Below are 25,606 nucleotides of genomic sequence, written 5' to 3'. Positions count from 1 at the left end.
ATAATGCTCATAATTTGTTTCAGTATTTGATAATTAGTCTTTCGGAAGTCCCCAAACTCTGCCACATCTCTTTCTGCAGTCCTGTCCAAGACCTTTCAACTGTTTGCTCAAGCATCCCCCGGCCCAGCTCTGATACAGCCCAACTGCAAAACCTACATCAAACATCAAAGGAAACTGCAGAGCTGGAAGAAAAAGCTGGAACAAAATCTGTAGAGTGGAACCATACAAGAACACGTCTTTTAAACCCCTCCAGGGATGGTGACTCCACCGCTGCCCTGGGCAGCCTGTTCCAATGCCAAACAACCCTTTCTGTGAAAAACACCACCCCCTGCACCAGGATGAGACCCCTCAGAAGAAATTTGTCCTGTCAAAACCCAGCGTGAAGCATCTCCACTTGAGACTGGATCATCTCATGACTTGTCTGTGCAGAAGACAGGAATCCTAGGGCACCAGAGACCATGCTGAGAACAGGTCTCATTCAATTTACATCAGCCCAACACCACCATACAGATTCATGCTGACGACCCCATGCCAATGTCCCAGTGCTGTCATGTAGATGCTCACGTGCCTAGAAGTTGAGCCACCAAGGAACATCAAAACAACCAGCAAGTGGATCAAGCTGCTATGATTAAAATAGCTGAAGTGGACTTGGACTGGCAACATAAAGGTGAACTTTTTCTAGCTTGGTGGACTCATGATGCTTCAGGGCATCAAGGTAGAGATGCAACATATAAATGGGCTCGTGATTGAGGGGTGGACTTAACTATGGACACTATTTCACAGGTTATTCATGAATGTGAAACTTGCGCCAAAATCAAACAAGCTAAACAGTTAAAGCCTGTATGGTATGGGGGGCGATGTTTAAAGTATAAGTATGGAGAGGCTTGGCAAATTGATTATATTACACTTCCACAAACACGTCAAGGTAAGCGCTATGCACTTACAATGGTAGAAGCAACCACCGGATGGTTGGAAACATATGCTGTACCCCATGCTACAGCCTGGAATACTATCTTGGGCCTTGAAAAGCAAGTCCTTTGGTGACATGGTACGCCAGAAAGAATTGAATCTGACAATGGTACTCATTTCAAAAACAGTCTTATAGACAATTGGGCCAAAGAACATGGTATTGAGTGGGTATATCACATTCCATATCATGCACCAGCTTCAGGGAAAATCAAAAGGTACAATGGTTTGTTAAAAACTACATTAAAGGCACAGGGTGGTGGAACCTTTAAAAACTGGGATTCACATTTAGCAAAAGCCGCTTGGTTGGTCAACACTAGAGGATCAACCAATCGAACCGGGCCTGCCCAATCAGAAATTCTACGTACTGTAGAAGGAGATAAAGTCCCTGTAGTACACAGGAAAAATATGTTAGGAAAGGCAGTTTGGGTCACTCCTACCTCAGGCAAAGGCAAGTCCATTCATGGGATTGTTTTTGCCCAAGGACCTGGCAGCACCTGGTGGGTGATGCTTAAGGATGGAGAAGTTTGATGTGTGCCTCAAGCGGATTTGGTTGTAGGTGAAAATATTCAAGACTAAACTACATGATGTTAATTGCCATACTAACAGTGTTTAATAAGTGTCTTTCAGATCAAGACAGTGGTGATGAAACCAGAGCTGGCTTCTTCGAGTGGCGCCTGACAACTTCTTCGAAGTTGATGTCTTTAACCCACAAACAGTGGTCATGAGATGCACTAAACGTACCATTTTTCCTGCCCTGGGAGACTGTTGTGATAAAAGAACTTAATGAACTTTTCAAAGATGGACCACGGACTAAGAGAACGATGAATTACACCTGTGTATATATGTACATACGTGTATATATGTACATATGTGTGTATATATATAGTAGTAGTAATTAATTAGATTGTATTGATAAGGTCCAAGTATGCTGTGAATGGCATGTCGTAAGGGGTGGAATGTCCTGGTTTTGTTAAAAATAAGTTTCTCTTTTAGTGAATTTTCCTCTCAGCTAAAGTCTTCTTACTAACTGCAGTTTTCCTGAAAGTTAGATACATGTTTTGGTAGACATAGCGATGGAATGCAAGGTCATTGATAATGATGCATCCCACGAGATGTGCAAGCAGGAGGTGAACTGAAAATTGACCAACTAAAGTATTCCATCCCATTCACGTCATACTTCACATAAAAGTGGGGGATCACGAGGATCTCGTCCCTTTTCCTTATGGCCGACATTGGGAGAGGACCTTGCGAGTTGTCCCTGCGAACTGAGGCCCAGTGACAGACTGAATCCAGCTCCGGTTGGCTGCAGAGTCCAGTCCAGGACTTCGGGTGCTGGCCCCACATCTGCCAGAGCAGTTGCCGGGACCTTCAAGATTGGTTTTGTATATTTTGTATTATTTTCTCTATTTTTATTAGTAGCATTAGTAAAACATTTTTAATTTTTCCAGCTCTCTTCTCTCTGTCCTTCTTTCCCTCCCAATCGCCTGTCCTTAGTGGGAAAGGGGAGAGGGACGGGCTGAAGGGGGAAGTGGGGGAGAGGAAGTTAAAAATACATCTGCCGCGGTTTTATTGTCACCCCGCAATCAAACTGCGACAGCTGTCCAGGAGGATGGGTGAAGGGGCATCAGGACAGCTGGCAGCAGCCTGGGCCCAGCTCCAGAATGCTGCTACAAAACACAGGTGAGATTGGAGAGAGCAACCAAGGAGCTTTTATTCCTGTGAAGAGCGAAAATGAAGGCTAAAGCAAGCCCAAATCCAACTCAGCAGATGCAGGAAAAGCTGTTAAGCAGCTTGTAAGGAGTGACAACCAGAAAGTCCATGTCTTGAAAAGTGCTACCACGTCCAGAGCCGACTCCAGCTCCAAGAGCTGTTCCTGTGCTCTTGGCAGGGCAGGAAGCTCCTGGCTACTTTGGCTCTGTTGTCCTTCTCCCTGGGGAGCCCCATTCAAAGGTCTTCCAGGTCCTACCTCTGCCAGGACCCTACACCAGACCTGCCTTCCCCCTGTACAACGTGTTCTGAACTCTTCAGGCAAAGGCCTGGGAAGTGCCAAGCCAGGGCACGATGGCTCTGTATGTCCCCATCCCTGCCAGAATCACTCTCAATGGCAAGGGCTGGTTTCAGCTGCCATGTCTGTGGGGACAGCCCAAGCAGACCCCATTTTCCCTCCCTCCCACCCCAGTCCCACAAAAAATAAATTTCTCCCCAAAGCCGTAAGTGTCCTTCAAGAAGTTTGCCTTATTTAGTAGGTTGGTTACTTGGTTTCTTAGCATCTCGTGGGTACTTTGCATGAAACATGACTCCCCAAAGAGAGGCCGCTTCTGCAGGTCTCTCACTCTGAAGGTTGCTTCTGCACCTGCAGGATTTCCTTAAACTTTCCAGTCCCAGCTTGATTCCCGCAATAATCACCCCTGTCTTTGAGCAGTCCTGTGCTGAAGAACATCTATCCATTGATGATCTTCTCACTGATGTATCCAGGCATGGTGTAGATCAAAAGAACTAGGAAGATGGTCAGAAGAGCAACAATGAACAGCACAATGATGTATTTCTTGTACCGCTTCCAGATAAAGAACACGAAGGTCTTCATGGGATTTACAAACCAGTTGAAAGAAGTTTTTGGCCGGCTGGAACAGGAAAGGAAGAACAGATAAGCACAGGCGCAATCCACAGAGCAGCATGTCAGCGCCTCTGCTTTGGTGCCATCACCCTCATGGGTCAACAGCTCTTCCTGCTGCTTCCAGACAGGCTCAGCTGGGGGCTGCAATAACTGCAGTGCCCGTGAAAGCACTGGAGACAACAGGACCTGCTCCTCACGACAGCCCCCGCAGAGCTGTTCTGCACCCATGTGCCTAAGGGGTACGTTCACATGGTTAAACCAGAGCTGCTCTTGTTGTACAAGTGATGTTATGGCAAAGCTGCCTCGGGTACCTCACTGAGATCAGCCCTGGCCCAGATGCTGCAGCCACAAGTCCTGCTGGACCCACTCGAGCTCTGGGAAGCCCTGGCAGGTCCTGCAGACCCCACTATCCCACTGGTTGCTCTCAGCTTCCTGACAAGCAGATGCTCCTTGTCCCCAGGCAAACAGCTACTGAAAACACAGCACTGTCTATCCATGTTCAAGATGATAACACAGATACTCACTTGGGCTTTTCCAGGGGTTCAGGTTCTTTTCGGCCCAAACCAACAGGACTTTTCTCAGCCTCCTCCACAGTCAGCAGCTGGAACTCCGCTTCCACCTTACCCTGGAGGGGGAACAGGTCTGAGCCACAGCCGCATATGTTGTTCTGCAGACCAGCCTGCTGACGACACACCCTACCAGGACTGGGTGTTTTTCTCCCAGTTACAGATGCTCAGAGCAACTAACTTTTCTCTCCAGGCATTAGCTACAGAGTCTGTCACTTCACAGCCAGCCAAAACTTTGGCCTGGCAGACAAGTCGCTAAATTGTATTGCTATTGTCACTATTGCAATGCGCTCCCCAGCTATCTGGATTTGTCTGCAGATTCCCACACTGGCACTGAGCAAAACTCATCCTTGGAGACAAACAAAGGTCCACAAGGGCCATCAGCAGCAAGTCTGCCCTGGGACAGTTGCCACCTGCCTGTCTGGGGTAGGCAGAGACCCTGGAACAAGCTTTTGCTGCTGTCCAGTTTGGCTGATGGGGAGCCATGTGCCTCTTGCTTTGCTGCCCTCCTTGAGCACTGCTGTGTGGGAAGCTCAGAGGAAGACGTGAAGCTGGACACCCCCTACAATGCCACCACATCTGGCTGGATCTGCAGTAGAGAGAACAAGTCTCCAGGACCCTGCACAAAGTCCCGGGCAGCTGGGCCATTGCTGCCCCTGTATGTTATGTGCATACAGGACAAGCTGCCATGTCAATGCCGAGGCAAAACACGGGCTCTCTGCTCGCCCGTGCCAGCACCCTGCCTCACCGTCAGGAGGTACTTGTTCCCACTGGGGTCTGTGAACTCCATGTCCTCTGGTCTGACTGAGCGACTCCATTTCTTTTTCTTCTTCTTCTGCTTGCACTCCCTCTCTTCTCTCTCCTCATCTTCTTGATCTTTGAGTTTGATGAAGGGCCACCAGCCCCTCATGCGCTTGTTTCGGAAGATGGAGAAGCGAGGTGTTGCGTTCTCCTTGGCCATCTTGATGGTGCACTGCTCTGAGCTCTTGGCTGCCCGCACCATGTCGTGCAGCTTCAGCTCGATGGAGCCTGCAGGCACAGTGAAAAGGAGAGCTCATGGTGAATGATCTAATAGAGTCCTGCACATTTACAGGTGGAGAACCTAAAGGTCAGCATAAGAAGGGCACAGTCCAAGAGTTAGAGACAAAGAAGCAGAAGCCACAGGGCTTGCCTCATCTCTGATATGGCCAGTTTGGTTTGCATGAGGTACAGCCAGATATTTTCGCACCTTTACCATGTCCTACCCTGCTCTCCTCACATGTCCAAGCTCCTCCTCATTCCTGCAAATGCCAATAAAAAATCTAAAAAAATCTATAAAACTCCTTAAAGGTTTCAAGTCTGTCTTATATCTGAAACCGCCTCAGTTCATTTCCCTGCTTGGCCTTGTGCCCCTGTCCTCCTTGGAAGGAGCTTCTGTCCCACTTCAGCACTGAGCCCTTGCAGCAAGTCAGTCTTATCACATACTGATCTGTATTGGCAAAAGCACAGCCAGCAACCAAGGGATGCAGCTGTTCTCCTCTGCTCAGCTCTGCTGAGACTGCATCTGGATACTGTGTCCAGTTTTGGGCCCCCAACACGAGAAAGGTATCACCTAACTAGAGTGAGTCCAGTGGCTGAGCTGGTCAAGTCTAGAGTATGTGCCACAGCAGGATGGGTTGAGAGACCCGTGTGTGTTCAACCCAGAGAGGAGAGGTCAAGGGAGAGATCTTACTGCATCTCCCACAGCCTAAAGGAAGCTACAGAGCAGACGGAGCTAGACTCTTCTCAGAAGTGGATGATGAAAGCATGTAAGGCAAAGGACACAAGCTGCTGCAAGTAAAAAAAATTGAGAATTATGAGAATGGTGCGGCCAGGGACCCAGAAGGGTGCTGGAATCTCCATCCTCAGAGATACTCAAAACTCACCCAGAGAAGGCCCTGAGCAACCTGACCTATATTGTACCTAGCCCTGCTTGGAGCAAGAGCTTGCAATAAAGACTGCGGCATCCCCTTCCTGCCCAGAAGTTCCTGAGGTTGTACATGCCGGGAATTGTTGGTATTGCTGTCTAATGCTTTCTTCAGTGCCTGAGTAGCACGGCTGAACAAACCACCACTGGAAGTGCCTCATGAAGGTGAAGCCTTTCAAATACGCCACGGAAGGCTGATGAATAAAGAGAGTTTTATCCTGCCCAGGACACAGCAGGGCAAAGGGGCAGCTTTTTAATGGGGAGGCTGAAGTTTGAAGACGGGAGGGACAACAGAACAGAATGCTACAAACTTGGGGATGGCAGCAGAAGCAGGAGAGAAGCAGCAGTGTTTGTGCTAGCGTAGTGTGGGTGAAATCCCCACCAGCCCAGCTTCACCACCAGCCCCTGCTGCTTGCCCAGCTCCCTGAAGTACCAGAGCAGCTGGGGAGCTCTGAGGCCCCAGCAACGTGATACCACAACTCAAGTGCATATGGTCTCACAAAGGTTGCCAAACCCTGTGCCCATAACATAAGCTCCTGGGAAAGCTGCTTGTTGGCCTAGTCTTTGGGATCTGCAGATCTAAGTGAGAGCATGGAAAATGAGCAAGTTTATCAGAAAAGTTGTGAGGAAGAAGAACCTGGAAATTCTGCAGCATGACAGGCCCAGAAAAAGGACTCCAAGGCCCTGGGACAAGTATGCAAGCTCAACATGTCTGTGTAGGGGAGGTGTGTATCTCCAGGCTCTGCCTATAGCTCACGTGAAAAACCAGCCCAGGTGCTGAGCTGAAGCACTTGCTCTGATGCTCCTGGTGTCCTTTCTCAGGAAAATGGGCCCTGGGACAAACACTGCAATACTCCAGCAAGGTGAGGGACAGATCGTGCCACCCCCAGTAGGTTACACCATACCTAGAAAGTCATTAGCTGAGATCCTGTCGTAATCCCAGACCTGGAGGACCAGAACAGCCGGTTCCCGAAACTCTGATTCCTCCACAGAGAAGACAGAGTCCTTCTTCTTGTAGGTGATCTCCTTCTCGGCTGGGAGATAGTTGAAGCGGAAGATGAACCTCCAGTTGAAATTTCCCTCCCCGGTCAAGGAGTTAAAGTGAACATCTGTCTCCTGCTTGTCATGGTCCAGACCCTTTATCCAGCTGCAGGAGAAACTCAGTTATCACCTATCCCAACAGCCAGCCCCAAAGGCAGAGCTGAAGATGGAGGGGCTGAAACCCATGGGGCAGCAGGAAAAGAAGAGTCAAAGAGCCAAACCAGACCAACACCTGACCAACATGTTTGGGGGCAGAGCAGTCCATGCAGGGGACGAGAGTGGGGACCCTGTGCTGAGGCAGGGAGGAGCAGAGGGTCAGCAGCGGCAGTGGGGGTGTGGGCAGGGAGAGGACAGCCGGGCTCTGCCTCCCTCTGCCTCCCAACAGACCTTTTCACATAGATGTCACTCGAAGGCTCTCCCGTGACTGGGTTGACATCATCAAGAATCACGTCGTCCGTGTTCCAGATGATCACACGCAGCTCGTAGCTGTGGGAAGGACACAGAGGGAAGTTAAACACATGCTCTCGCCCCACTGCCTGCGAGGGCAGGTCAAGCCTGCACCAGAGCAGCAGGACTTGAACCCTCCTGGCACTGTGGTCCTCTGCCAGGGTTCCTCTGGCCACACACAGCCCAGCAGTCTCGCTGCCATGCAGAAAGCCTTTCCTGGGGGGCTACAGCCCCACAGACAACCACCCACTGTCAAACCAGGCAAATCCCTGGTGCGTGGGGAGCCCACCCAGCACCACTCGGCCACAGAAGCACAGAAAGGCTTAGGCAGGAAGAGACCTCTGCAGCCTCTGCTCCAACCTCTTGGTCTAACTTTGTACTAGAGCAGATTGCTCAGGGCCTTGTCTGCTTGAGTTTTGAGTATCTCCAAGGATGGATATCCCAGCACCTCTCTGCATCACTCTGTCCCTGTCCCAGGGTAAGTACACTCCCATGGGGAAAATGTTTTCCCTATATCCAGTTGGAGTTTCCCTTGCTGCAATTAGTGGCCATTATCTCTTGTCCTTTCATGTGCACCTCTCAGAAGAATCTGGACCCTCCATCTCAAGAGCCTCATTGAAAACAGCAGATCTCCTCCTTCACTTCTCCAGACACCCAGAGGACATCTGTCCGCTAGCCAAATCACAGGGTGTTGCAAAAAGATGGACCTAGTTTCAGGTCTTTGAAAAAGATGGACCTAATTTCAAAGTGATATATTTCACAATGGCGACATGCTACAATTACACAAATATTTACAAATTATTTAATGAGTAATCAAGTTTTAGTAACCTTTTTATAAATCATAGAATCACAGAATCATTTTGGTTGAAAGAGACCCTCAAAATCATCAAGTCCAACCATAACCTAACTCTGGCACTAATCCACGTCCCTGAGAACCTCATCTCTGGTCTGTTCAACCCCTCCAGGGATGGTGACTCCACCACTGCCCTGGGCAGCCTGTTCCAATGCCTGACAGCCCTTTGGGGAAGAATTTTTTCCCAATATCCAACTTCAACCTCCCCTGGCGCAACTTGAGGCCGTTTCCTCTGGTCCTGGCGCTTGTTCCTGGGGAGCAGAGCCCGACCCCCCCTGGCTCCAAGCTCCTTTCAGGCAGGTCAGAGATCAGAAGGTCTCCCCTCAGCTCCTGTTCTCCAGCTGAACCCCCAGCTCCCTCAGCCGCTCCCATCACACTTGTGCTCCAGCCCCTCACCAGCTCCGTTCCCTTCTCTCAACTTGCTCCAGCACCTCAAATGCTCTGTGTTGCCTCCACCTGCTATACGGACAATATCAAGATGATATAGTGACTTCAAATTGGGTCCATCTTTTTGAAACACCCTGCAGAGCTACTAATAGATAAGTAGTTCTGACCTGAGTTTCTATTGCCTTCATGTCCAGCCTTAGAGAGGTTAACCCTGCCCTTCACAAACACTTGCACAGCTGAAGCACTTATGCCTCTTGCTGGTACACCCAAGAGACCACCCCACAGCCAGAGCTGAAGCAGAGAGGAGGGCTGTGTGCCAGGCTGGCACAGACGTCAGGATCCTGGGACATCCCACCAGGCATGGAGACGGACAATGACCAGCCCCAGCCCCGCTCCCACGGGTGCTACCTGACAGGCAGCCGCGGCTTGATGTTGACAGGCGGTGGTGCGGGGACATCATTTGGAAACATGTCAATCCACATGTGCAAGGAGCCCTGATGAGAGAAGACAGCAGAGAGACTTCAAAAGACAGACAACCTCCAGCTCTTCGAGGAGCAGGAGCTTGGTCCTGCAAGGAAAGCTCTCACCAGAAAGGCACTGCTTGGCTCTCTCCATCCGCAGCACTTCAGAGTGATGTGTGACTGGATTTAGATACAGAAAAAATGAAAACTGCCAAAAGTTGTTTATTTCTCTCCCCACCCTGCTCTCAAGAAAAAAACCATTTCATCTGTACTGAGTCTGTTTCAGACAGTGGCAAAGGTGTCCCTCTGTTTTAATAAGAAGCATACAATAATGTAATGCTTCAGCATAACCAAGAAATCTAAAAAGTGATGGGTCTGACCCTTCCCTCCCCACATGCGTTTCCAATGCCAACCAAAGGCAGAGTGACTGCAGAGCCCTGCTCTGTCACAGAGCTCTGGTACCAGAGGGAAAGGGAGATGTTCAGTGCAGGACATGGAAATGGTTGAGCTCAGATCGCTGCACTGCATAAAGCTAAGGAGGAACGTTTCTCCTCCAGCCAGTGGTTATGTTGTGCCTCCAGGGAGAAGACAAGGGTGCAGAATGGGGCTCTTGCTGGGGAGCAAAGCAGCAGTGAAAGGGGACAAAGCAGAGGAAGGTGCTGGGGCAGACAAGGACACTCCCACGCACCGCAGTGCATGGTGGCAGGGCTCAGAAGGCAGAGCAGGTTCCTTCCCACCCACACGGCATCCTCATCAGAGCAATGCTCCATGGCCCAAGGAGACAAGAAGGACTCCGGGCCACCAGCATTGTGACCACAACATCAGTGGACAGACGTCTCCTGAGGAAAGGGTGTTCAGAAGCACCATGAGAGCTCAGAGGGTGGATCTGAGCAAAGGACACCCAAGGCCAACAGTCCTCACTTCATAACAGGGCCAGCCACTCAGAGACAGCCCACCCAGGAAGGGGCAACGTGTGGGATTCATACTGTGACAAGGAGAAAAAGGGACAACAGGGACCAGCCAGGGGGCTGGGAAACAGCTGCCTGAAGGTCAGACCAACATCTAGGCTGGCCAAAGAAACACATCTCACCTGCACCAGCCCAGGGTTCTCCGGGTTGTACAGGGACCGGATCTCCACATGCTCTGGTACCAGCTTGTACCCGTATCCTGGCATCTCTTCCCAGTGCTGCAGGACGTATAAAGCCTTATGTTCATCATCCACTGACCAGTTCTCATCTGATACTCCTCTCCTGTTCCTCACAGAGGCCTCTGCAGCAGGACACAGCCAGGTAGAAGGTGAAGGCATCTGGCCACCAAGAGCCACATCAAGATGTTAGTCACAGGCACAAGTAAAGGAAGATGATGGACTGAGCAAACAAGGACCTCCCCAGAAAAACAAAATGGGGAGAAGCAGGAGGGCGAGGGTGAAGAAGAATGAGTTCAATATGTTGAAGTGATGAGGAAAACCGTAGGGAGGAAGACAAACAGACTAAGAGAAATAAGAGGAAAAGGGCAAAAAATAATTTACAGTGGCCCTGGGAAAAGGAACCAGGGGACACCAAGGAGGTTGTGACCCTCTGGGGCAGTTTAAGTCCCTGTGGTAGGGCCAACAGATCGCTGGATGAGACGTTTTGCCCTAAAAGTGCTGCAAGAAAGCACCACTTGTCACTTGGCAGTGACACACAGCTGTGCTCTCCATAAATTCAGTCTTTGCAATTAATTGACTCATTTGGCACAGTGAAGTCAAACAGCAGTCCGAGACCAAATCCTGCTGGTGGGGAGAAAAGCAGGAGCCCACAGATGAGGACACAATGACCCACCCACCCCTGGGCTTATGGAGAGCATCTGCCCTGTGGAGAGCGGTCTGAGACCAAAATCACCCCAAGCAGTCCCCAAACACTGCAGAGATTCACAGGGCAACCAGTCACTAGCAGGGTTCCACAGGGATCCATCTTAGGGCCAGCACTCTGCAATGCCTTCATAAATGACTTAGACACAGGACTTGAGGGAATACTAAGAAAGTTTGCTGATGACACTAAATTTGGAGGAGCTGTTGACACTCTCGAGGGCAGAGAGGCCCTGCAGAGGGATCTGGACAAATTGGAGAACTGGGCAATCACCAACCACGTGAAGTTCAACAAGAGCAAGTGGAGCACTGGAACAGGCTCCCCAGGGAGGTGTCACGGCCCCAACCTGACAGTGTTCAAGAAGAGACCGGACAACGTCCTCAGACACACGGGGTGACCTGTGGGATTGTCCTGTGCAGGGACAGGAGTTGGACTCCATGATCCTTGTGGGTCCCAACTCAGGACTTTCTATGATTCTCACTGCAGCCACGTTTGAACCAGAGCCAGCTCTCACAGGACACCAGGAGAGCACCTCGTTTCTCCTTTTCCAGCTACCCAGTGACCTGAGAAAAGGGGAAAAGGGCTTCTGGAGGCTCCTTGCCCTCTCCTGAGCAGGATTTCTTTCCCCATCATGACATAACCCATTGAAGCCAGCAGAAAGCTGAGGAACAGCAGCACTGAAAGGAGCAGAAGGTAAAGCTGGCCGCACACACAGGTACCCCCTTCTCTGGGCAGGTGAGGCAGAGGGAGCATCTTTCCTTCAGACTACACGGCATTGCCTTGCAGCACTCAGCCATCCACAAGCAGCCCACATCTGCTCCATCTCCTCCAGGCTGGATTAAACTGCAGAGGTGTTGGCCACTGAAGGGAATGCGCGCAGCAGGGACAGGCCTGTGCTCCGGGAAGGTCTCCATCACTGCTTGCGGAGGGCATGAAACCTTGCTGTGTTCTTGGACATCTGTGGCCCTGGCTCGGGGTTGGCAACGCCAGTGAGAAGGAAAGACAAACAGCAAAGGAAAAGCAGAATCTGCCCACAAGGAGGAAATCAACAGTAGTGAGGAGCACTGGGGAGTCACCGAGGGCACACAAACCCACCAGAAGCAGGAAGCATCCCTGAAGGACAAAGCCGGCTATAAACAGGAAAAGAGACTGAAAAAGTCTCCCCACACCTCCCACCCCACCAAAAAACCCAAAAACAAACAACAAAAAACCCCCCACACCACAACGAACAAACAAAACAAAAACAAAACTAAACCAAACCAAAACAAAAACATAACAAACAACAAACAAACAGACAAACAAAAAACCACCAGAAAGAAGGAGGTCAGTATCTTGCTGGTGGTGGTCACAAGCAGATGGAGGTCCAGCTTTGTGCCAGTGTCAGCCACCAGAACAAGCCACACGTTCTCTGGCTGCACAAGCCATCAAACCCCCAGGCACATCACTGCCCTGCAAGTGGATTTACTTTGCGCCACCCACTGCCTGGGAAGCCGCTTTGGGATCTAACAGCCTGGATAACACCTTCCCCCAGTACAACGCTGTCACCCATTGAAACCAGGCCACTGAGCACCAAGGATGCTCCCTGTGGTGACCCGGAAAGCTGAGCCATGCAGGGCACAGGGTGGCACACTTCAGGGAAGAGAGGCTGGTGGGCTTCCAGCCCTCTCACCATCTCACCAGCATGGGCACTGCTGACAGCTGTTTAAAGGAGAGGTCATCATTCCCCAAGCGCTTTGTACCTTGAGGAAAAGCCTCTGGAGGGATCTTGAATATTTTATTGTCCACTTTGACCTCCTCCCGTCTGTACTCTGCTGCAGGGAGTGAGTTTTTCTTGCATAAGCTATCCAAGATCTGTGTGGGCTTGAAAGCATCTCGCCACATGTTGTAGCCGTTTCTGCATGGAAGGGAGAACATTGAGAACATCTTCAGCTTAGACATGCCAGGTTTTTCTCCTGGGCTGTGAAATGCCCTGCCCTCTCTACAGCACAGGCTATGCCACCAGAGCCCTGCTCAGATTTTCACTGGGAAAACCACAGGCATACAAAACCTTAATGAATGAAAAGCTTAACAAGATCTCCTCCAGAAAAAGAAGTCAGGATTGTGCCCCACAGAACCATTAACTTCAGAGCAGCAACAGGAGCATTTCCAGCTGCAGCTCGTAAGTGGGAGAGAGGTTTTATCAATGCTGGGACACAGCTAATTCGCCAGTAGTGGGGTAAGAGAAGAAAAGCTTACAGAAAACTGGCCAAAGACGCCGGAAAATCCATACTGAATGAGGCCAAAGGAAAACAGATGTTACAAGTTTTGCTGCTCACAGAATTGGCTACTGCCAGAGAAACCACCCCGCTTTCTAAAAGAGGTCTAGATCACATCAATGTCAAGTGAGAGCTTTTCTCACAGAACACCAATATGAAAACATTAAAGAATTTTTGCTAATGTACACAAAATATACTAGTCCTCGGTAGGAATTAGAGCTACCACAGGAGGCTGGAAGGAGTCTAAATGAGATTAAGTTATCCATGTAACCCGTAGTGAATCTGTGGGGCACCTGCTCCAAGGATTCTGTGGACACAAGCTCCATCCCGCAAAACTGGAGGTGTTCTGTTACCCACCCAAACGGTAGGCGAGAAGAATGCATCTCACGGCCCTAATGTGCCACACCAGTACCTACACATCGTACTGAGAAGCCACTCCACAGTTGGCCCTGTGCTTGCTGTAGAATCGATTCTCCAAGTCAATCTTGGTCTCCCCAATCAGATCATCAGACCCAACCAAATCATGGTCAAATATGGCCACAGTGAGTTCTGATTCCACGGGAAAGGAGACTGTCAGCTCCACAACTCTGGACAGAAGCAGACAGGGAGAGTGCAATTAGCAAAGAGGACGGAAATGAAACACATGCTCTGCTTTAATCATCCTACACATTTAAGAACTGTATTTGATAACTCAAAGACCTCTGATAGAGTTTTGTTCTCCATTAGTTTGGTGTGTGCAGTTTTCAGTGCATGCAGTTTTCAGTGAGGGTGTTCAAACAAAGGAGTTACTTTTCCAGGAATGTATGCCCTTGGACAGAGGCCCTGGAGCCAGGGGAAAAGCTCTCCAGTGCTCTGTCGCTGCTTGGCTTGCTACTTTGTCTGGTAAATCAAGCCCTTGGGAGTGCTTCCCTCCTAACCCAAAACACTTCTGGCTCCTGTGTCAGCCAGAGGCAAGAGATGTGCCTGGGACCTTGTGTTACAGCACAAGATTCTCCAGCAGAAAGGAACAGAAGACTGCACATGCTGGGCCACAGCCTCAGCCCCAGATTTGTGCTATTCCGATTAAACCTGCTAGATGAAAACTTCCTGCGTACTCTCCAAACACAGGATTGAGCTGCTTTGGGATGTATCGCTCCTTTGTGTCCTTCTGCTCCTGCCCCACAGTCACCACCACGTAGGGGTCTGCCTTGCCGTTGGGGTCTGCTGGAGACAGGTTCGTAGCCTGGAACACACAAGAGGTATGGCCATACATTGGCTGCGGAGAGCCACCTGCGCAAGGGACACCGCGCAAGCCTGCGAATGCCCAAGCCCACTGGGCAGGTCCCTCCAGCAGCTGCCCTGGCGGTGAAACAGGCACTTGTGCCCATGCAAATCCCCACTCAACAAGCCACCGATGTGTCCAGCTGTCAGCACACCTACTTGCTCACTGTCTCAAGGCAGATGAGGAGCCAAGAAACGCCCAACTGGATTTTTAGCACCTTCTGAAGCTACAAAGCATAGAAGGCTCCCCATGGACAAGATGTAGCTGACCTCCACTGGGCTGGCAGAGCCTTCACACCAGTGCCGAGCTTTTCACAAGTGCCACTGCTCATATTCACTGAGTGGGGAACGGCAAGAGGTCCATAGGAAGGGACAGACCTCCAAGCACTACCACCAACACCAGAGACTTACCTTAATGATGTAAACTCTTACAAGAACCTTGATAGGTCTGTTCCTTGGAACACCCTGGGAGACCCTGGGCTCCGTGCCGGCTTCCTCAGTGGGGTAGACGTAGAAGGAGCCCTGCAGAAAAGACATTGCAAGTAACAACTAGATACAAAATAGAATATCTCAGATGGGATCGAACCCCCCAAGACCAGCTTCACCTGCCAACTGGAAAATCAGAGCCATTGCCCAATGCAGACCACAGACACCCTGTGCCCATGAGAACAGTCCTTTCCGAAGGTACCATCACGACACATGGCACAGGCGGTTGGCAAGTTGGGCTGCAGGCTGTCAGACCTCTGCCAGCGCCACAAGTTCTGAGCATCTCTAGGCAGTTTGGACTGCCAAAGGCAGGCCAAAACCAAAGGTTTTCTAGGGACCTCCTTAAATCAACTTCTGTAGCTGATATTTCAGAGTCTTCAAGAGCTCCTGGGTGGCAGAATGATGCCTCTTTTAAAGAAGTTTTACTAATTTTAAAACGAATGAAGCTCACTGATTCTTACTGGCATATCAAACATACCATGAGGCCCCAGCCAGAATAAAAGTCCTTTATGCTTCATGCTCTCTCCTTACAAGAGCTAAAAAAAACATAAATCAGGTGCATTTATCAACAGAAGACCACAACACACAATTGCTTCAACAGGCCCCATTAGCACCCTGGCCATGCTGCAAGTGGCCTCACATTACCAGCCATACAGGTGCAGTCTCAAAGGCTTTGCTGGTGTCAGCACGCTCCAAGATACAGGTTGTCGTATGGATTTTCTTCCACACACAGCACAAACGTCATTCAAGTGATACGGTACCTTGTACTTGCCCAGAAAATGTTCATCCTCGTTTCCATCTTCATCCTCATTTGCTTTGCCACGATGAAGGGGGAAAATACACAACCAGTCTTCAAAATTATCAAACTCATTTTCCAGCTCAGAGTTGTAGATCTAAAATAAGTAGAAAGTAATCTGGGGGCTTTTCCTGCCAGGAAAGTCAGAAGGACCATCCTTTCCCTGCTTCAACTATGCCATCTGGTCCTGCCTTACCCCTGCATTACTCAGTGCAGGCTGTCACGGTTTTCCTTCACCCCCCCAGGCCCATCCTCAGATGTGCACACATATCCCGCCTGGCTCCAAGGTCTCACCAGCTGTTTCAAAGCCCAGTAATGATGTGGGCCCAGTGCACACTGCAGGTTCTCCTCCCACTCTGACCTCCACTGCAGGGAGGTGAGGAGAACATGGACAAAAGGCTGGAGTTGAAAGAGATCTGTCACCCCAGTAATCACCTGAAGGGTGGCGATGAGCTTCCTCTTGGGTCGAGCAGGTTCAGCTTCAATTACTGCCTCATCTTCTGCTTCCATGTCAATGGAAGATGCATTTAAATTCCCTCCATCTAGAAATGGCAACAGGGGATTAGGAAACACTCTGATCTCTCCCATCATCTCAAGTGTCTGTCCAGGAAATGACCCCAGCAACACATCTCACTTTCACCCAGGGCTTTGACCCGTGTCAGGGTAACTGGAGCTATTGCTGTCTGTCACAGGTGTCCTGCAGCATCTCAGGTGTCCCAGTAAGGCATGGCTGGACGCGGTGGGACAAAAATCAGCGCAGATTTGCTGCCTGCATGGCCACTGTTTAGGGAGCAAGTGGGCAGAGACCAAACGCAGGAGGTGGCTGAACCAGCCCACAGGTGCTCTCAGGGAAGGCACAAGTGAGAGTTAACCCTCTTCTTTGGGTGGACGTTTATCTGATGGACTGCTGGTTTGGGTGGGTGTCTAACTGAAGCACCACTGCCACTTTGGGCACCGGCAGCTGTGCCTGGAGAGAGAACAGCTATATCTTTCTCTGGGGCACCAGCAACCCAAGGGTGCATCCTTGCCCTGTTTCCCAAAGACCCCAGATCCCTTGAGCACTGACGCCATGCAGGCACCCTCCAGCCCTCTCCTAAATAGGATTTACATCATTTCCATACTTGATCACTGCTAGGTGAGTCACTGCTTACACCTCAGCAAATCTGACTTTGCAGCTCTAACACTGTTCTCAGATCATCTGTTTGTTATTACTGTCTTGCTTTTACCTCGGAGTGAATCCTATACCCAAGTGAGTATCCCACACGCACAGAGTGATGTCCAGCTCCTGGACGGTGTTGCATCTCCGCCATTCTCTATCTCCACCCCACCTTTGCTTCCTGCTCTCACCTGGACAATTCCATGATTCTTGCAGATTATTTTTCTAGAGGTTTTTACTCACTCAGGAAGGCTCTTTCTTCAACACAATTGTCCAAACTTTTCTGAGGCAAGTTTGATGTTTTCAACTTGAAATAGCCTTTGTTAGCCCTTGCCAATGTTTCGGGGCTCTCTGTTCCCTTTTGTGTTGTTTTTTCTGAATGCTGCAGAGCCGTTGCCTGCTCAGACCCTATTCTCACAAGCCCGGTGCTCTCTGGGATGGTCTAAGTCCTGGCCCTCCCCACAGAAGAGCTGAGTATTGCTAAGGACTCACCTGTGTCATTCAACTCATCATTCTCAGCATCCTCCTCATCACTGCGTGTCTGAAACACACAAACAGTCACCTAACATCCCTGACAGCAAAGGATTCTGCATCCAAGCACAGGACACTGTCAAAGCTTTCCTGCCAGCCAGGTCAGTAATGCCCAGCCTGAGCTTATTTAGCATTAACATAACTGGAGGAGGGTATCCAATGAGTGTCCTAATGGCATTTTCTTCTCCCCAGATCTTCCTGCTGGATTTTTGATTGGGATTTAAGGGATATGGGGAAAAGAAGGAAATTTGGGCAGCCTTCCTCCCAAAGCATATCCCGCGAACACAGCCAGGACAGAGAGTAAGCAGCATGAAAGCCCCTGCATGGCAGCTAAAACCAGCAATGTCACATTTTCAGGAGTGCCTCAACAAAAGCCCGGTGGGATTCTCAAAACCACTTGGGCATGTAGCCTCAGGGATGGTTCAACCCCCATTGCCTGCTGGAACCAGTCTACTCGGTGGATGCTTGATACCTGGCTACCTTAAGTGTGCTTGACACACATGATCCCACTGCAGATCCACGCCAGGAGGGCTCCTATGACACTCAGTGCTGTTGAAAACATCTCCCTCAAGCCAGTGCAGCCACTTTTCCCCTCTGCTGGCAGCTGTCATAAAAGATTACCTGGTTATACAGCTCCTTCAGGGACTCATAGTACTTGGACCACCAATCCAGTTCTTCCAGCTCTGGTTTTTCTTCTTCATATTCATCCTCCTTCTTTACAAGTTTATTGATAGGAATTTTCTTCAAAGGAGCCTTAAAAGAACAGAGAAAAGGGTGCAGAGGGAGGAAACGACCACCCAGGACACCCATGCACCCTACTCTAGTGCCCCGGGAGCCGCTGGCAGAGGCTCAGCTTTCAGGCAGAGCACAGGAGGTGCAAAACTACCTGTAGCCCCAGGTTTGTGTTTGCTACAAAGGCAGCAGTTTGCAATGCACAAGGCAGCGCAGCTCCTCCCTGTGCCAATGAACAGGCAGGAGAGAGGAGTGTTTGGGTTTGGAGCAAAAACTTCTGGTTGAAACCTAACCCTGAACTTCTGAACTTCCTTTCTAGTTTGTAACCTTCAGTTTGGCTTTCCAAACTTCAAAATTTGCTGGGCCAAAACCACATCACTCACCTTCACAAGACTTAGGGGGTGAGTGCTGGGACCTGGGTCACCAGCTGCCGGGCCAATGTTCACCACAGTCTGAGAGGGAAGACACTGGGATGAGACTTTCCGAGCTGAGATGAAGAGAAAGAGCTTCATGGTTCTATGCATTTATTTCTTGCCCACCACTTCCTACTCTTTGGCCAGTTGTTATTCCACAGGAAAACCCTCTCTGTTATCCCACTATAGTGTGGTTGTTTTTAAAGCTTTTGAAAGCAGACCCTGAGAAACTATTATTGGAAAACCAAGTACAGTGCTGAGACTGGCCACCATCATCAACACGCTTGTTGCTGACTCCCAGGAATTCAGAGTTATGAGATATACCTTCCCTACTCAGAAATGACCACAGATCGATCAGTCCTTTGCTTCTTCCACTTCGTTTATTTACACACATCCAGATCAGGAGCTCTGGCTACTGCTATCACAGAGCTATTTAGTGAATCTGTTACTCAATGATCACAGACCCATCAATGTGAGAGAAATGTGAACCTTTCAATCCTTGGTCCTAGTGGACCAGCTCCCTAAAGTCTGCTGGAGGTCTCACCGCAGACAGCTCTCCAGCCCAGCTACATGGGGGTTGAAACAGGCGAGTACAATAGTCCTTCCCAGGCTAAACATCTAGACACAAGCTTTCCACAGGGATAAGTTACTGTCTCATATCCAGCCCCAGCTAAATGTCCTGCTGGACTAAGATGTCTCCATGAGCCATTCTCCCTCCTCTAGTTTCTACAAATGTAAGGCAAACCATGCCAGGGAAAGAGACACCAGGGAGATGCCACGTCCACAGATGAACTGTCCTGCTGGTGCGGTGAGGAGGCAAGTGATAAGTTAACCTTGGAGAAAACAGTTTTAAATTGCCCTTTGCCACTCACAAAGAGAGATGCCAGCCCTTACACAGCACTCCATCACTTGGCTGATGCTGCTGCTTCCCGAACACCAGTCTGGAGCCAGAATCACAACCTGGTCCAACCCCGACCTGCCCCACTCTGTGCTTTTGCTGGGCACCTTAATGGTTCTGGGGAGAGGACTTTGCTGCCTGGCTGGGAGGGAGTGGAAGGGTCAGGGAACTCTGCCAGTGGCAGAACCTGCCTGCTGCCTCCATGGGAACCTCACCAAGCAGCTCACCTTTGGGCACATCTTCTGGTTCCTCCTCCAGCTCTCTGGGAGAGAACTTCATCACATTGGACACAACATGGGTACCCACCAGCACAGTGCGCCCAAACGCGCGCTTTTCCACCACAAAGATGCTGAGGGGAGGGTGCAGGTAGACCTGCTCTGGGAGCTCCTGAAAAAGAACCGTGCATGGGGTTCAGAGGAGCAAGAGCAACACTTGTGGCAGCCCCACCACGCGCAGCAAGGTCTGATGGTGCCTCTCAGCTGTGCCCAAAAACCAAAGCCTTGCAGTGACAGGCAATGGCTAGGACTGCTCTTGGTGGGCAGTTTCACAAAGGTTTTCATCTGCACCTGAACCATGTGGCCAGGGGAAAGCAAAACCCTGGGGGCATCCCCCCTCCTGTGACCTTGCCGCTTGTAGACAGACAGTGCCCGGCGCAGGATGGCCATTGTGCACCCTGGCATGGCAGGACCCCCCTTCCCACTCACCACGTCCATGTATTTGACCAGCTCGGTGAAGTTGGGGTTCTCTTTGTAGGCCATGATCACCTCCGACTCCACCTTCTTGCCAGCACATTCAATGATCACCTGGGGCTGATCCACCTCAAACAAGTTCACCCGCTTCAGGTCCCGCAGGCCCCAGAACAGGATCTGAAGCACAACACGAAGCTGCTGGGCTGCTTGAGACACACCAGCCATGGCACGGCCATGCCACCTGCCACTCCACCTGGTGCTGCCACCCCCTTCACCCGCAGGACTCAGACCCCAGGAGAGGCACGAGGCCACTCTCCCAACCCAGCCACCCAACAGCTCCTGCTGGTAAACTGCGGAGATGGTTTCTCCCTCATGTCAAGCACCTCCGTTTCTGCCATCTGCTCAGGTCTCAAAGGCACATTTGAGCTCCAGACCCAGCTCTCTGCCCTCAGCACAGGCCAGCCATGCCGTTACCCGCAGCAGGCAGCGCACCTCTATGCGAAACTCCTTCAGCACCGGGCGGATGCCCTCAGGGATGATGAACCGTCCAGCACGGGGGTCTCCCACGTAGCCGAGCTGCTTGGGCTCCACATCCTCAGGCACTGACGGCTGCAGAGGTGAAGCCAGGACACACCAAGCAGTGAAAGCCATTTCCACCCCACACCATGCCCCTCTGCCCTCCCCGACCTGTGCTCACGGGCTCTGTCCCTGCAACCGAAAGCCAGATGTGGCTTTCAACAGGGTGGGCCCCGTGCAGCCAGCTCCTCACCACGCAGCTCTCCCCTGTGGGAAAGCAAGATGTGGGAAAGCAAGACGTGTGGTTCCAGCCGCCTGGATGATAAAGAAAGACCAATACTAACATGACCATCCAGACGGTCAAAGAAGAAATAATACTAACATAATTAGATCACAGCAACTAGTCAAAATATAAAGGGCCTGGGTGTGTGAATGAGTGGGTCGGAACGCTGCTCACAAGATACGCATGGGAACGTGACTGCAAACAGTCACATCATGAGTGTGGTGTGTTTGGGATAACATTTTTTGAAAAAACATCCTGTCTAACCTCTAAGTCCAGGTCCGTATCTGTAAACCTATAAATTGAGAACTGTTAATAAAAGTCAGCTCGGGCTGGCTCAGCTCTGCTCAGCTCTGCCTGGTTCTGCTCTCGCTGCTAACAAGAACTCTGTACCTCTGCATCTCTGTCTGTGTCTGTATGAATCACTCCTCATCGCCACACTCCCCAGAGAGCTGGCAGCCCTGTGCAGCTTCCTGCAAGCCCGTTACCTCCAAATAGCCACTGTAATCCAGCTCAATCAGCTCGAAAGCGGCAATGAGCTCTCCGGCTGCTTTGGTGCCTTTGTAGAAATCGAAGAACTGCAGAGCAGGTGTGGTGTACGGCTCATCCACCAGCTTCACCTGCGGGACGGCAAAGGCCTGGCCAAGGAACGCGGGGGAGCCCTGTGGGAAAGGGGGGATGGGTCAAAGATCCCTGTGTTCTCTCACCACCTCAGAGAAAAGATCACCACTTATTTCAGCCAATCTGGGACAGCACAACACTGTTCTGCTTTGATTTTCTCTGCTCTGCCCAGAGCTAGGAGCAGATGAGACACATCTGCAGCAGCCCTCTAAACTCCCAGTCCAGCTCCATGCAGAACTGGGCAAACGGCCTGGGACCACGCACCAGAGGACATCAAAGCTGGATCAGGTTGCTCAGAGTCTCCTCCAGCCAGAGTTTGAACGTCTCTGAGGATGGAGATCCCACAAGCTCTCTGAGCTCCAGGCCCAGCAATTGAACTCCCTCTGGGTGAAAATTGCTTCCTAAAATCAAGTTGGATTTTTCTCTTGTTCCAACTTTTGTCCGTTGCCTGTCACTCTGCCCCTGGGTACCTCCAAGAGAAGTCTGACACTACCTTTTCTACCCTCTCCCATCAGGCAGCTGCAGGCAGCAAGAAAACAGTGCCTCAGCCTCATCTTCTCCAGGCTGAATATACTCAGCTCTCCACCTCTCTTCACTCTGTGCAACCATCTTGGTGGCTTCCTCTGGACTCACTCCAGTATGCCAGTGTCTGTCTTGTACTGGGACCCAGGACATGGGACCAGGAAAGCTGCTGAGATACACAGGAGAACCTGGTGCAAGTTACACCATCTCACAATAACAAAGAGGCTCCAGGAGAAGAGTGTGACTTGGAAGTACTAATGAGAGAAAAGGGAGGAGTGAGGAGGGATGGAAAATGACACCTGGGGACGGAGGGGAAGGAACAGACCTAAGAGCTACATCATCTGGCTACATCATACACCCCCTGGCTACAGGCCCTCTGCAACATGAGCGTGCCGAGGAAGAGGGGCAGGCAGCAGGGAGAGGCACAGCGCTTCTCCAAAGAGAGCCCAGATCCACCCCCGAGCACTCGACAGGCCCTGGCTCAGGGCACCTCTGAGCCATCCGCACGCTGCAGCCAGCAGCTTCACCGCAGCTCGCAGCAGAAGTCTGCAGAAAGTCACAACCTCAGCCACAGCCCCCAGGACCCATTGCCACCGGTGGACCAGAATCAAACCGAGTCATGGAAACCAAACAGAGATGTGGCTCCTAAGTGCCCACTCACAGCACCCACACAGAGCTCCTCTGCCTTCCCTGTCCTGGAAACGACACTTACAAATTTATTGTGGCTGAAAAGGTTGATTATAATGATGGGGGTCTCTGTTTTCAACTCTTCTTTTTTCCCATCAATAATGAGCTGGTCAAACAGAAGTAGCTCATTCCACATGGGGCTCAGTGTCTCCTCCAGCACCTGCAGAAGAGATGGGAGCTCTGAACGTACCACAGCCAGTGGAAACAAACCACGTGCGTTCTTGCAAAGAGAGTGAGGAAGCGTGGGCTGATCCCCTCTCCCACTCAGCCACACACAACCGGTACCTGGCAGGAGGGGAGACAGTAAAAGTGTGAAATCAGCACTTGGGGCCAACTAGCACGTGCCAATCAACCTTTGAGACCATGCTCAACGACACACACATTTTGTCAAATGTTCCCTGAACACAGTCACACCACCCAGAGCACACAAATACTTTGTGCTTGGAGTTACAAAATTTCCAGGAGGACTGTCACAGCCCTGGCCTTCAACATGTCAGTGAGGATATGATGAATTTTCCCTCCCCAAGTTCCCAAGATGGCAGAGGCAAGAGTTTAAGTGGTCTCACCCTGGTAGTCTGGCAATGAGTTGAAAACACCACTTTCGCAAATGGATCTGAAACGCCATTGTCATCTGCAGGGAGTATTCCTCGAGCCTGATACAGATGGGCTCGGAGCTGGAAATAGCTGAAATCTGGTAAGAAAAAGAGAAGAGAAGTCCCAGTTCCCTGGTCCAGCCCTGCAGGAGGTCAAAAAATGCATGAAGAGGGCCAGCCTGGTAGGAGTGCGCACATGCTGCAAGGAATGGGGACCACTTCTAGAACACTCACTGTGGTTCTCAGAAGGCCAGCACATCTCAAAAAGTTTGGCCAAGCAAGACCAGCTCAGCATACTCCCCAGACAGCTCTGGGAAGGACATGACATGTGAAATGCGCTGTGGGCATCTGCTGTGCAGGAGCACCACCAGGCTCATGCCCACCACCAGTTCAGTGCCTACAGAGTACCTGTCCCACCTGCTGCTCCAGCTGTGAGTGTGCAAACCTGTTCTCATGAGAGCAAACTGGACCTGCCTGTCCCAGCCATGCCATGGAGATGACATGGAGATGATAGGTCAGACCTTGCTCCTCAGACACTGACTGGGGGCAGGACTTCTCACCCCTCTGCTCTCCTGCTCACGGTTAAGCCATGGAAAACCAGCATCTGCACTCACCATCCCTGCTGAGCCGGCTGGGAGGGCTGTGTGCTGAGAGCTGGGCGATCTCCTGTCCGCTCTCAGAGAGGTACTTGAACTCCTCAGGCAGCTCCGTCAAACAGTTCTTCGCATATTTTGTCACCCCAAGCCACATGTAGACTTCCAGTTTGGCAAAGATCTCCCCAGTGTGTAAGCCAGGGACCTGAAAGCACAGGAGGTTCAACATGTTCCCCATCTCAGTCATGCTCCTTTCAGACCAAGATGACCATCCTCAGCCAGTGACCGACCGGAGAGCACAGGAGCCAGAGCACCATGCTGGTAGAGCAAAGGGCAGTGGTGCAGCAAGAACTGCTTCCTTGTGAACCCCAGGATTTCAGAAGGAGGGCTGGAAGCAAACAGAGAAGCAGCGTGAAGCAAGAGCATGCTGTTCTGGTATAAACCTACCTTCATAAAGACAGTCTGGATCTTCGCACAGTCCTTGCCTCTCTCCTCTTCAACTACCGAGTAGAGGATGTTCTGTGCAGGAATTCTTGCATATGCCACACGCCTGTTGTTGCTGAGCATCCAGATGAGGACATCGGGCAGGGTGCACTGGGGCTGGAGGGAAGGAAGAGAGGAACATCACAGCAAAGGGACAGCATGTATCTCGTCCTTCCTCCACTGACACAGTGCGAACTTCGTCTCCTGGCAGGAGGGACTGCAGGCTGCACAGTGCTTCGGAGATCCAGAGGCAAATGAAGGGCCTGACGTTGGGCACATGCTCTGAAAGTCTCAGCCCTGCAATATGGTTCTGCAGGTTTCTTGGAGGTATCTGCGATTCTCCTTGTTTTTCTTTGCACACACGCGCAGGATGCACTCAACCCCATGCCATGTTGGGGAGAGGGACCCCCCGCAAGCCTGGAGAAGTGACATTTTGCTGACACCTATGACAGGAGCCTGAATGCTGATCCATGGAAAGGACCCACATCAGCTGGCATCCCAGCAACAGGAGCGCCCAGCGTGAAGCTGTAGTTTGGGTTGAGAGCAGGACTCGCAATAAAGCAAACACACAGATGGAAGCAGTAACTTCTTTTAAACTCTAACCTCAGTTCTCTTCCCTGTCTCCCTGCTATCAGTGTTCGCACTTGTACTTGCAATTTTTCAGTACACAAGTCATTGAAGCAACTTATTACTGACCCAAACTAAGACCACCAGCCTCCAAGCAGGGACTAAATTTATGTGCAGGGCTGACTCTACAGAGAGCAACATTCCCACCCGGTCACAGGGGTTCCTCTCTGTCAGGATCAGCTGCAGGCCTGCGAGGCTGGAGCCCAAGGGCAGCTTCTCTTCCTGGTGGTGTGAGGGCTGACATCTTCTCCACGCTAAAGCCTACCCTCGCATAGCTAAAGGTGTGAAAATGATTTGACTTCACTTAGTGAAAGACTTCTCCAAACTGCAACAACATC

At 50.9% G+C, this 25,606-nt stretch overlaps 1 protein-coding gene across 1 annotated transcript in view; it reads right to left on the bottom strand.

The window, feature by feature from the left end:
• Positions 1 to 3,409: 3,409 nt before the first annotated feature.
• LOC135994681 (fer-1-like protein 4) overlaps positions 3,410 to 25,606 on the bottom strand; it is a 40,430-nt gene continuing 18,233 nt past the window's right edge. The window contains exons 22-45 of the mRNA XM_065645444.1: positions 24,606 to 24,758; positions 24,180 to 24,363; positions 23,539 to 23,663; positions 22,998 to 23,132; positions 21,631 to 21,804; positions 20,839 to 20,955; positions 20,362 to 20,523; positions 19,885 to 20,044; positions 18,730 to 18,833; positions 18,236 to 18,367; positions 17,576 to 17,624; positions 16,363 to 16,469; positions 15,893 to 16,024; positions 15,057 to 15,167; positions 14,480 to 14,607; positions 13,802 to 13,972; positions 12,870 to 13,024; positions 10,374 to 10,552; positions 9,231 to 9,316; positions 7,523 to 7,621; positions 7,000 to 7,241; positions 4,898 to 5,178; positions 4,108 to 4,208; positions 3,410 to 3,590 (exon numbers count right to left, since the gene is read on the bottom strand). Coding sequence (XP_065501516.1) covers positions 3,410 to 3,590; positions 4,108 to 4,208; positions 4,898 to 5,178; positions 7,000 to 7,241; positions 7,523 to 7,621; positions 9,231 to 9,316; positions 10,374 to 10,552; positions 12,870 to 13,024; positions 13,802 to 13,972; positions 14,480 to 14,607; positions 15,057 to 15,167; positions 15,893 to 16,024; positions 16,363 to 16,469; positions 17,576 to 17,624; positions 18,236 to 18,367; positions 18,730 to 18,833; positions 19,885 to 20,044; positions 20,362 to 20,523; positions 20,839 to 20,955; positions 21,631 to 21,804; positions 22,998 to 23,132; positions 23,539 to 23,663; positions 24,180 to 24,363; positions 24,606 to 24,758 — 3,468 coding nt within the window. The remainder of the gene's footprint in view (positions 3,591 to 4,107; positions 4,209 to 4,897; positions 5,179 to 6,999; positions 7,242 to 7,522; positions 7,622 to 9,230; positions 9,317 to 10,373; positions 10,553 to 12,869; positions 13,025 to 13,801; positions 13,973 to 14,479; positions 14,608 to 15,056; positions 15,168 to 15,892; positions 16,025 to 16,362; positions 16,470 to 17,575; positions 17,625 to 18,235; positions 18,368 to 18,729; positions 18,834 to 19,884; positions 20,045 to 20,361; positions 20,524 to 20,838; positions 20,956 to 21,630; positions 21,805 to 22,997; positions 23,133 to 23,538; positions 23,664 to 24,179; positions 24,364 to 24,605; positions 24,759 to 25,606) is intronic.

Source organism: Caloenas nicobarica, chromosome 15 (assembly GCF_036013445.1).
Source record: "Caloenas nicobarica isolate bCalNic1 chromosome 15, bCalNic1.hap1, whole genome shotgun sequence".
Classification (NCBI taxonomy): domain Eukaryota; kingdom Metazoa; phylum Chordata; class Aves; order Columbiformes; family Columbidae; genus Caloenas; species Caloenas nicobarica.
The sequence above is the reverse complement of the archived record's forward strand: the minus strand, read 5'-3'. Positions and strand labels throughout refer to the sequence as shown.